The sequence below is a fragment of the Chamaea fasciata genome, unplaced genomic scaffold, assembly GCF_029207755.1.
Source record: "Chamaea fasciata isolate MVZ Bird 193981 ecotype frontalis unplaced genomic scaffold, bChaFas1.0.hap1 SCAF_2, whole genome shotgun sequence".
Lineage (NCBI taxonomy): Eukaryota > Metazoa > Chordata > Aves > Passeriformes > Sylviidae > Chamaea > Chamaea fasciata.
In genome coordinates, this window is record NW_027094087.1 from 39543264 (window position 1) to 39555564 (window position 12301).

The window sequence follows — 12301 nt, forward strand, 5'->3', positions numbered from 1 at the left end:
TAAGCAGAAAGCTCTCCCCTAAATTCTTCAATCTGTGTTTTTTCAGGAATACTACAGTGTCAAAAACCTAGCTACGATTTCTGACATATTAGATCCTTGATGTCAATCATTTCCATTGACCATGTTGTACCACAAAGTCTCCTTTCTCTTGAGATACTGCACATCAGCTTCAGATTTCTGAGTGACCCATACATTTCTTTACTGTCTGCAGTTCCAGATCTGATAACTGGTGACATGGAGTCTGCTATGGCTGTGGAACTGAACCCTTGGGTGGAGTACGAGTTCAGAGTAGTAGCAACCAATAAAATTGGGACTGGAGACCCAAGTGCGCCATCGCGAGTGATCAGAACCAATGAAGCAGGTAAGAAAAAGATAAAAAGGTTATTTTTACAGCACTGTCAAAAACAAGAACTGCTTTAATATAATAATGGACCTAATCTCTTTTCACTGGTAAACATCTGTGTGTCCAGTAATCGCAGTTCCAATGGTGATTTTCTTTGTAGTGAGGAGTCAGCTTGTTTTAATTACAGGAATATTGTTTAACTTACAGAAATTTCAAACAAAACTATTCCCTGCTCTTCTACTCCATCTGAGCTGCCCTACTTCTTATCTTTTGCTTAAGTCATTGTGGTCTTCCTTCTGACACTACTGCTGCTCTTAAATTAGGCTGTTTAGCAGTCTCCTCAAACAACTGCTCCTAAGCAGCCTCTTCCCCCAATTTTTTCACACCTTCCCTCACTTACAGCATATGGATTTTTTTTACAGCAAGATAGGAAAGTAAAAAAACATTGCTTAATTTAAAATACCTTGTATTCTAATTGTTCCTTTGTCTTGCACACTCTACTGTGAACAGTTACTACATTTTCATAAATTTCATTGCATTTCTAATTAGGATGATACTGTGGGAGATCAGAAAAACAAAATATCCTTTTTGGGTCTCTTGAAAGTTACGATGGACTCATAAGATTTGGAACCATTGACAATAACTTGGGTAGAATGAAGGAAGGTAAAGAAGCTAAAGAAGGACTGAGAATCTGAGGAAAATACATAGGCACTTAGACACATTTTAAGAAGCAGAAATAGACAGAGATAGGATTTGGACAAAGCCTCAGATGGGAACTACATGTCAGAACACTTTCAGATTATTCTTCATTCCTCTTTGGTATTTAGGATGCTTAGACAGATTATTTTGTGTTTTGATGTTTCATCAGTTGAATAATTTTTAACTAACTTGTTGCAGCACTGTGAAGACCGCATGGCTGCGTCCACAGTGACCTCCCCACAGGCATGGGAGCTGCTGTTAGGTCCCCCCAGGACAATCTCTGCTCCAGGCTAAGCAAGCCCAGCTTTCCCAGCCTCTCCTCACAAGGCAGCTGCTCCACCCCCAACAGCCTCTCCTGCACTTGTACTAGTTGATCAAAGTCTTTCCCATTGTGGCACCCAAAATTGGATGCCCTGTTTCAGATGAAGTCTAACAAACCTATCTGCAGTTGTAATCAGACATATTTATGTTTTCCTACTTTAAATAATGGTGTAGTTTCTAGCTGATATTACATTTCACTACAATCACAGAACAGCACTGAAGTGATTTGATTCCCATTCGTGCATGTGGAATGTTTCCTTTCAAACTCTCCGCCTCATCTTCTTCAAGCTCCCCATACTGTGAAACTCAACAGCTTGATAGCAGAAGCTTCAGATGCTTCATACTTTGTCCCATTAAGAAAAGGAGGAAATGAAAATTAAATAAAAAGCACAAGGTAGTTTCATCGCACATTATTTTTTTAAAAACCTCACTTTTTCCACCACTATTATTCTTTCCTTAATTGTGTACCATATTTCATCGGCAGTACAAAATCTTCTGAACCTTAATGATTGAAACAAATTTCTATGTTTCCAAATGATACATATCAGAAAGGGCAAAAAACATTCTGGAAAAAGTTTATCCTTAGATAGGTTGCACCCCTGGTATTATGCTCTTTCAGACTGAGTAAATATTTTCCGTTTTCACAAGGGTGATTCGGTATTTTGATAGACCATGTGCAGTTAAAATATAGGCTTAGGTTTTTCTGATAAACTGAAGTTTGAGAATGTTAGATTTCATCCAGCTGTCATGTTTTTAGGCTCCTTCTTCTTTTTGCCCAATGTTTAACAAACTAAGCCCCTATTTGCTAAAACATTCTTATAACTCAAATAAAACTCTTCTTAATGCATATTCATTTTCAATATTCTTTGCAACTTTATCTCTGTAAAAATGAATCAATAAATCATAATACTGATCATCAAAAACAAAATCTTTGGAAAAACAAAGCATGCAATGTGTGATGAATTTTCTTTTGGTGCCTAGTATTCATTTCTGGGTAACATTTCCCCATTATTGTCATCAGAAAGAACAGAGTCTTTAACTCAAGAAAAAAATATAGAATCTACACAGAGTTATTAAACTGCAACAATAAAACATTGAATCTGCTTTAAACAAAGAACCGAATAAATCAAAAAAAATCCCAAACTGTTACACATATAGTTCTTTGAAAAATGGCATCGTGCACATAATATGTATGACACTCTTGGAATGTCAGAGCCTTCATGATCAGCTTCATTCAGGCAGTCAGTTTTTCCTGAACTTCAGATATTCCTGAAATTCAGAGTCTGTTGCCTCTGTATTCCAAAATACCTTTCACTGATTTTGGGAATTATCACTTTGGTATCCTTTTCAGATGCCAAAGAGACAGGAAACCAGTAATAGTTTTCATTGCCTTACAACAGATTTCATATGGGTTTTCAAATTAGCACATCATTACCTATCTCAGTGAACCCATTGATGTATTACTTTTCACAGTCTCTCTATTACTATTTTTTTTATCTGAAAGCATCAAGAGAAACTGTCTATTAGAATGATGCCCAGTTCTAATATCATAGTTCTCAGTTTTTAAAGGACAATTATGTGATAGTTCATACTTCAGAATAAACATGGTACAAACCTCTCTGCTCATGACCCAAGCAGAATAACCTGGCTATTTGCACTGATAGTAGGTGTTACCCACAAGTGCAAATTGGCAGGTTGCCCTTGCACTGGGTGGAAATCCAAAAATATTCGTCTCCCAGCTGAGAAAGGGACTCTGACTCGTGTTCAGATAAGAGTTGAGACTCATCAGGCTGAATGGTAGCTGTGTAGACAAGCCACAGAGGCGGCAAATGTATGATTCCGGTTCCATTATTTTACACTTAAATGAAAATCCGCATCTGTAGTTTAATGGCACAAGAAAATTTGACTGGAGACTAAAGTCTTTTTTTTATCCCCTCACCTCACTTATTTTATCGCTCCTTGTCCAAGATAGTAACAACACCTTATATTTCTCCATTATCTAAAAATACCTATGAAAATAATTATTCAGATTGTGTAAGGAAACCAATAGAATAATAAACAAGTTTCAACTTGCTTTAATTTTTTAATTAAACTCTAATCTTGTTACTTAGCTCATATTTAGTTAACATGATTGCTTTTCATTGCTACTTCCATTGGAACAGATAATACCACAATTTTCTGGCACATCTAACTTACAGCCAGCTGCTGCATTTCTGTCAGTTCTAGCATTGATACATATTTTACAGGTCCACAAGTTGCAAAGAGCCAATAATATGAATTTAAACATGTCTGGCATTCCACTAAGACAGTCGGGGCATTTGAAGCCTGGGGGCAAAACATCAATTACATTATCTATTCATGGGGAAACATGGAGAGAGAGAAATTGAGTAGAATCGAAGTTTAACCTGCTAATCATGCATGCAAACTTGATTTTATGAGGTAACAATGTAATGCACTCTATTAGTAGCAGTCTGTACACTGGCTTCATTTGTAATATGTCCTTGTGTTCCATTAAGTTGCCCTTATTCTCAGCTAGAATTCCTTCACAGCATGACAGGAAATGTTTCTGTCTGAAGAAAAAAGTTGACCATTTTAGACTGGCTTTATTTAAAGGGGTTTTTGTTGTTGGGGATAGTGTTTTATTTGTGATTTGTATAAAAGTTCCAGCTTTTCCCATTATCAAAACTAAAAATTTTTGAACTAGGAAAAAATAAAAAATAATTTAAAAAAAAGGATAACCCACTGTATCTGGGACATTTGCAGATGATGGCATGGTTTACTACAGCTTTTTTAGGAAACATGCTTTTTCCATGAAGAAAAATAAAAGGAGAAAGTCGGATGTAATCACTGACTGGAGGCTACTTCGACTTTGGATTGCAGGCTCAGACTAATATTGACAAGGAATCCAAATGTGCGTATGACAGAAGATAGGGCAGAAAAGCACCTGCATTTGTCCCATATCATATTTTTATGCCACAGCATTCAGGATTTCAGCCCTATAGGTGGTGATTTGGAGACTATTCAGGCAGAGTCCTGCAGAGAACTGAATTCAATCTCATAATTAATTACAAATATGAATAATACAGAGGAAATTAAAACAATATTTCAGATGCTGAGACCAGTAGGCACATCCTGGTTTTCCAGTAGTTGAATATGTGTGTCATCCACTTCTGAGATGCTGGCGTGCTGTACATTTCATTCCTGGACAGCTGAGATGTGTCTTGTTATTCTGGGAGGGTGACAACTTGAGGGTCACCAACTCTGTGGTCTTTCACAGAGTGAAAGCATTTTCACTTAACTGGGAAACATTCACTTAACAGAAACATTTCCTGTTTCCTAGATGTGCACTGCAGGAGATATACAGAGATACACACACATCTACATACATGCATATAGAGGGAGAATGGAAACCAACTGAGAAGAAAAAACTGAATGTGTTATAGGTTCGGTCTCACATTAAAAAGTTCTGCCAAGCTGCTGACAAGCCCTCTTTCCCCCGCCCATAATTTTTTGCAGTTAAAAAGTGTTGCTTTTCAGAGTACATCTGTATTTTAAGTTCTAAAAAGCTTTAACATAAATAAAAACAATAGCAACAGCAACCCTTGAGCAAAGGTACAAGTAATTTCTTAAGGATTAAAGCCAAGTTTATTTTTTATCCCCCCAAAATGTAGCAATATCAGCATTTTCCTTATTTTTTCTTTAATTGACAAAAGTTTCAGAATTTATATAGAAAATATCCATGTGGAAAATATCTTAAAAAATACAGGATTCAGCAGAGTAAGAAAGACATTGTGAACTAAGTATGGAATTGGGATTTGGGTAATCTGGACTCATTTGGTTATGAGAAAACTATGAATTTGGATTGCTCTGATTAACATCTCTTAGTCTAAAAACAGGAGTTTAGTAAGGCCCTTACTTCTCTTTGTCTTTCCTTTAGCTCATCTATTTCCTATTAAAGGATAGGGACCAAATCTAAATCCAGGTTTCTACTACAATAATGCAATTATTGGACTCAATTGTAATTAATTATAATTTTGGCTGCTAAATACTTTTGCTTTGCCCAAAAAATAAGATAGACTGTAAAATTAAGAATATGTATTTTTTTCTTGGTAATGAACAAAACACATTGAAATAAGTCACTAGATATTTCCTTGGGGAAAAAAAAAAGCAAACAAATCAAAACACAAAGCAGAAACACTTTAAAATTATTAATTATTCATTCAATAACATTAAAAAATATTTACAAAACTGAAATGTTAAAAAGAACATGAACTGGCTTACAAATATTTTCAGCTTTTCAAGGTTCAGTGTAATATTTTCCTTTCTATTAGGAAAGGAATCTAGAGCTAGTTTAAAACCATTTTTTAGTTCATTCACTGACATAGAAGCACAGAGTTGAAAACTCCATTTAAACAAAATTCTTATTTATTTTCTTTAGCAAATTAGAACTAAAATAATAATTTTGGAATAAGTTAAAAATCTCTGTCAACTCAAGATGAAATACTCTCATCTGTCTTTCTAGTTTTAATTTTTCTATTTTTAAAAACTGAAGCAAAATACAAATTAGACCCTTTTTTCAAAGTCAAATTGCTCTGCTTCCTTTGTTATAATATGAAAATAAAATTCTTAATAAGTATTAATATTTTTCCCAAAATTGAGTACCAAAAATCTTTGAATCATCTCATCTTTGCAGTCTACCGTTTTCATTGAAAAAATAAGCAAAAAACCTAAACTAAAAAAACCCACAGATAATCCATCAGCCATGCAGACTGAAGAGAAAGGAATTTTTTAAATCTAATTAAATCACCACAAAGCTCAGAGTAATGTTCAAAAACTCAGACACAGTGGAAGTCTGGAAGGAAAGTGAACATCTACCCCATATTTTGGTGGTTTCATAGCTACAGTATTACCCACCATTTCTAAAGCTTCCCCATTTAAATGCTTTACATCTAAATATAGATTGAAAATATATAGATGACACAATCATCATTTTTCAGCACTTTATAACCACTCTTCCCATACACAAAACCCTCAGCAACAGCAATTCTGTGTATATATTTCATCCTAAATTAAAACTCTCCACTTTTCATCCATATTTATCTTGTAATGATAAGTCACACATGAATTGTTAAACAATTGTCATGACTTCATGTATAAGCTTTATCCTTCCATATCACCTTTTCTTCATTTATATCTCAAGTATCTTATCAAATGCTTTGTAGGACTGCTGAGGGCTACAATCTCTGTGCCTGTTCTTAGAAAAAATGTTAATGGGATTTTTGTTTGGTTTAGAGGAGATAAGTTTTAATAGAGTCTAATTTGACTTTCACTTCCAGCATATCACAGTAATTTCATGAAATTGGAAAACAGTAAGGAAAAAATCCTGCTGTTTGCATTCAAATCAAACTCCCAGTACATTCATTTCAAGATTTTTGTTTGTTTGCTCTAAGTGCGGGGGTGTATTTTTTCAGAAAAAAAATACCAAACTTCTCAGCTTTGAGAAACCCTAAACTGAAAAGGTCCCAATGTCCTTGTTCCCCAGGCACATGTATCCTGTTTCCAAGTTTAGACATCATATTTACATATCTGGTGCAAGTGCATCTCCATAAGTGTCATTGCTGAGAATTAACAGCAAAAAGATTTGGAAGTCATTAATTGCATGGCAACAAACTTAGGACATGAATGAGTAAATTCAGATGTAACATTGATATAAAGAGGTGGTGTTGAAAGCGTGGCTGATGTACAGCCTTGGTGCCTGGCAAAAAAACATTTTATTTTAATAGTTTTCTTCACTTAATAGTTACACATTTTAAACTGTCTCCCTCTAACTGTGTTTACTCTGCTTTGCTGCCGAGCAGAGGAAATTTATTCTTTTGTCACATTTATTCTTTTAATGGTTATTCATTTGAAAGAGTTTCACTGTGTGAGTGTACATTTTGGTTTTGTGCAAAAGAAATTCATCGTTTTGACAGTTTTATTCTTTTAACGTTTATTCATTCAAATAGGGCCACAGTCGGCAGTGCTGTTAACAAGAAAACTCTAGAAAGAGGGTGCTGCAGGTTAAATAAGTCCATCATATTGGATGCTTCAAAGGAATACAGCATACTCTCTCATTTCTAATGTGGCAGGCACCTACATAAAAACTCCATTTGTCTCTATAATTTACCCAAAAATACCTTAGAGAGGCAAGAGAAAAATGGGTGCTAAACAAGGTTTAAATATGCTCCATTAGAGATGGTATCATAATTTTTGGATGTTAATTAACTGTTAGACGAGGCTTCATCTGCATCTTTTCATGCGAGAACATTTGTCACACTGTTGAACATCGATAGTATTCTTTCTACTCCTTTTTTAAAGCCAGAGGGAAAATCTGTTTCTGAAAGGAAAACTTCATTACCTTTTCACCATGTCAAAGGGAGGGAGGGAGGCAGCAGGCAGGCAGGCAGGAAGTCAAAGGCACCATATTTGCATATTTGCCAGATGAACACAGGTTTATTGGAGAGAAACACATTAGAAATCTCCCCTATCAGTCTGATAAGAGCCACAGATAAAATAACACCTGTCTCATTTCCCACAGTATGAATCAGAATCAGTGCATACACTTTGTAGGGTCACATCATTTATGAGGAAAAGCAGAGTCGGGCTTCTGTTTTTTTTAGAGGAGTTCCGGGTTCAAAAAGCAGCTACCCAAATGAATTCTGAAGGCTTAGGTGGACACACAGGATCTAATAAAAACTGCATTTTTCATTGAACTCAAGCTATCAATGGCACAGGAAACAGAGAGGACTGTGTACATTTATTTAAATGCATTTTATTTTGCATAGTTCAAAGGTACAGTGCTACTCACTGAATAAGTTAAACAACATGCAATAAGGCCTAATCACCTAAAGGCTCACAGTACATTTCTACCCAATGACCTCTGTACAGCTGTAAAGAAGAAAATAAAAAGTTTGAATCTTAAGATATATTTAATCAAATAGACAATGCAGGTATTGGCTCCTCACAGTAAATAAACTCAAGACTTTGGCCATTTGAGGAGTTTCATCAGAAGCAATAAACAAAGTAAAATAATTTATCTAATTCCTATGGAACAATTGAAACTTCTGGTTTTGCAAAATATGATAATCCAAATAAAAATGGTGATTATAGTTACAATTTACTTTAAAGAATTTCATCCTTTGCTCATGTGCTTTAAAGCTGCAATGATGAGCTCAATTTTTCAAGAACTGTGGGTAGTATTGCTTCCAGCATTTTGCAAGAAACAGTGAGGGAACTTTGAGGTTAGTTGCTTTAAAACTCCTGAAAGTTGGCTCCCCAGTAGAGCAATTAAAAATAGATTTACAATAATTAAAATTTTCTAAATCACTAACTACCTGAAAAATAACAGAGAAATTATTAATTATGTCCTAAGATTTTACCTGAAATCTGAAATATGTCAGGTTTCCTGGCATTTCAAGTTGTTTGCTAGTAAATGACAAACATTAACAAGATAATTCCTGTTTTATCTCTTAGGTGATCTGTACACTGAAATTTTTACCAATCTGCAGAAGACCTAGTGCTTAAGCAGTTTTTTATTCCAACACTATTTTCATTATCAGCTTGTGTTTTGTTTGATTTTTCCTGGCTTGTGTGTGCAATTCTCTGAAATGAAGCTTGAGCAAATTTTCTTTACCACAGAGTGCTATGTTTTTATTTCTGCTCTGATTTAACAGTCTCATGTCTTCTGCAGCAACTTATTACTATGGGGAAAACTTCAATAACTTGGATATTCTGGTTTGTTTTGTTTTCTTTTGTTTTTCCTTTTTGCACACAGTGCCAAAGACACCTCCAGCTAACGTAAGTGGCAGAAGTGGAAGGCGACATGAATTAGTAATAGCATGGGAGGTAAGGGATTTTTCTCTTTAAAGGTTTTGTTTCATGTTAACTTCTTTGAGACCAAAGTAAGAAGTACTCTGCTGGGGTTTCCTTACAACAAATCTTGCCCACACATAAAAACAAAATACTACTCTTAAATTTGTTCTAAAATTTCAAAATACTGTGGATTTTTCTGAGGTTTGAGTAGAAGATATTATGGCATCAGCTCTGAAGTTCTATTAATTCATCAGACTGATACAATGCTTTGGTTTATTTGATTTTTCTGGATTTTATGTAAACACCAGATGAAATAATACCTAAGAGAAGACAAAGGAAAGACTTGTAAAAATTTTTGAACGTAAATAAATAAACGATTATTTCTAATTGTTCAATAAAAATAAACTAAAGAGAATCTTGAGAATGTATTTGTGATGCAAGATGCAACACAGATGTGTGGTCATGCCAGTGGGAGAGTTGCTTTCTCTGCTAATCATAAAAAACAGTAGAACAGAGACTCTTCTTAAGGAGTTTTCAAAACTTCTGGATTCATCATAAACACTTTCACATTCATAAAAATTCATATATACATACATATATATATATGTGTACATACATATATATATATGCATACATATTCAAGAAAAATTCCATCAAATAAAGATATGGACTTATAAGGAAAAAGGTTTTAGCTTGTCCAATTTGAGCAGTGATCCACATAGTGGATCCACGTAGACACACCAAATTCTAATTAATTCAATTGGCAAATTTTAGGACATCTAAAGAGACTGTCTTCTGTTGGTACATCTGCCTTTTTTGACATCAGCTACCAAAGACAGCTGAGACAGGGCTGATTTCAGCTTGCTTTATGTTCAGTAAGGGTAAATATCAACATCTCTCTTATTAGAAGAGAATTTGCTGTATCCTGAACAGAAACACCGGGTGGCTAGAACTGTATCTGATGTGAATGGGCATAATTCCAGCCCCTAATAAGATATACTATTATGCAGTATTCATATTAAGTGTCTTTATAGCATTTACCAGGTGATCGGGTTGGGGCACTACTGGAGAATGTTGTAACTCCCACTCTGTCAAGGGACAAAGTTTTCTTCCCAAAGAAACCAGAGACCCAGGGATGAGACTAGGTTGCAAAGTCTGTCTTCATTTTGCATCCTCTGCCCATGGAGACATGATTCTTTTTTTTCCTGGGATGCTCAGTGCACAGTTTCAGAAGGATGGACAGAAAATTTTGTCTGCAAGTGAAGTTCCAGGTGATGAGACGTTCACTTGAAATGTGGAGGGGAGAGGATTCAGTGTCACCTGTGCCCTGGCTCTGATTCATTTCTCCATTTGCTGCACATCTATGACGGGCATTTCAAGAGAGGGAGTTTAGACACCCATTTTTGGACATTTCACATAGGTTTAATAGGCAGACAGCTGTTAAATGAAACCAAGTCCCTAAGCTAGTCCATTGACTTCATAATAAATGTAAGCTACTGCTAATTTACTAATTAGCATGAGAAGTTCAATTATTAAATTGGACATGTAAGTTTTAGTTTTTGCAGTGCTGAGCCTCTAAAACAGATAACTTTTCTAACTGCCTGCTTATGTCTGATATGTCCCAATTAAAGTGGCTAATTTCACAGATCCTCTGAGGAGAGAAAAGAAAATGTGTTATTTTTCACCCAAAAAAAAGGACAGAACTTTTTGAGAATTAGAAAAACTTAGATTTATTACAAAGTATTCTAAGTGTTAAGTGGAACCCTGGAATTGAATCTCTAAGACTTAACACCCCATTAGGAACAGAATTTAAAACCCAAAGGAGTCCCACCACAGTAGGTATCACACACATCATCTTATTTACAATATATTGCTCTATGTTTTTAACGAGGCCACTGATAGGGGCTATTCTACCTGCAGACAACTGGTTAAAGCATCCCACTAAAAAGTGGGATATATGAAGAGAAAACACTTTTCTGAGCACAAGAACTCATTCAGTCCTAGCACAATGATCTAACTATGGCAATTAGGTGAGGAAACTCTCTTAGAAGGTTCCTCTTAGGAAGCAACTGTCCTTATGAGGACAGATATGATGAGTAAAATCCTATAATGGAACTGTGACTTGTTTCTAAATCAGTAAAACTATTTCTGATCATAATTAAGTTTCTGAACTTATTTTTTCAGCCAGTGTCAGAAGAGTTTCAGAGTGGAGAAGGATTTGGATATATTGTAGCCTTCAGACCTAATGGAACTCGTGGGTGGAAGGAAAAAATGGTGACATCTTCAGATGCCTCAAAATTCATCTACAGAGATGAAAGTGTGCCACCTCTGACTCCTTTTGAGGTGAAAGTTGGTGTTTACAACAACAAAGGAGATGGTCCCTTCAGCCCTATTGTGGTCATCTGCTCAGCTGAAGGAGGTCAGTTCAACATGAAGTTAAATTACATATTGTGAACTATAATAAGCCTTTTATATACAATGCATCCTCTTATAGCACACTTTTTAAACCTTGAATTACAAAATTCTTTGCAGAGGTGCTAAACAACATTAAACAGGTTCTGCAGAGAAGGAAGTGGACTAACTTGCCAAACTTACCTAGAAAGCAAATTATAAAGTTTAGGAATAGACTTATATATTATATAAGACATCAGTGGTGTCTTCATCTTGTATGACTTTATCAGTCATAATTTTTAAAAAAGCCATGAAGGCTCATCCTTTATATGAAATCATTAGCCTTAATTTTAGACAGGGTTTCTCTAACACTGAGAAAAGAAAGTATGCTATTTTCTGATGTTTCTGAGATTCATGATCCTTCTTTTGATGGTTTAATCAGACAACAGCTCAAAGAATAAATAAATTCACTTTTGAATGTTCATTTCCTAGTTAATGCATTCTCGAAGTGCACAGAAATAATTTTTGTTTTAATTTTTATTTCATTAGGAGAAAGGTCTGACTTTGCATTAATGTCCCAGCCTTCAATGTGAATAATAGGAATAGCTCCCAAGAACAAATGAAAAAAATTCTTGAAAATTTCTATTGAGAATTGCTATAGATTTTAAACAGTATGTTGTGGGGCAGAAAAGAACC

At 35.1% G+C, this 12301-nt stretch overlaps 1 protein-coding gene across 3 annotated transcripts in view; it reads left to right on the forward strand.

Annotated features, from left to right (window-relative positions):
* Positions 1-12301, forward strand: part of CNTN5 (contactin 5) — a 598136-nt gene that overhangs the window by 564224 nt on the left and 21611 nt on the right. For all 3 annotated transcript variants that reach the window (XM_066175731.1, XM_066175732.1, XM_066175733.1), the window contains 3 exons: positions 212-361; positions 9177-9247; positions 11399-11633. In XM_066175731.1, coding sequence (XP_066031828.1) covers positions 212-361; positions 9177-9247; positions 11399-11633 — 456 coding nt within the window. The remainder of the gene's footprint in view (positions 1-211; positions 362-9176; positions 9248-11398; positions 11634-12301) is intronic.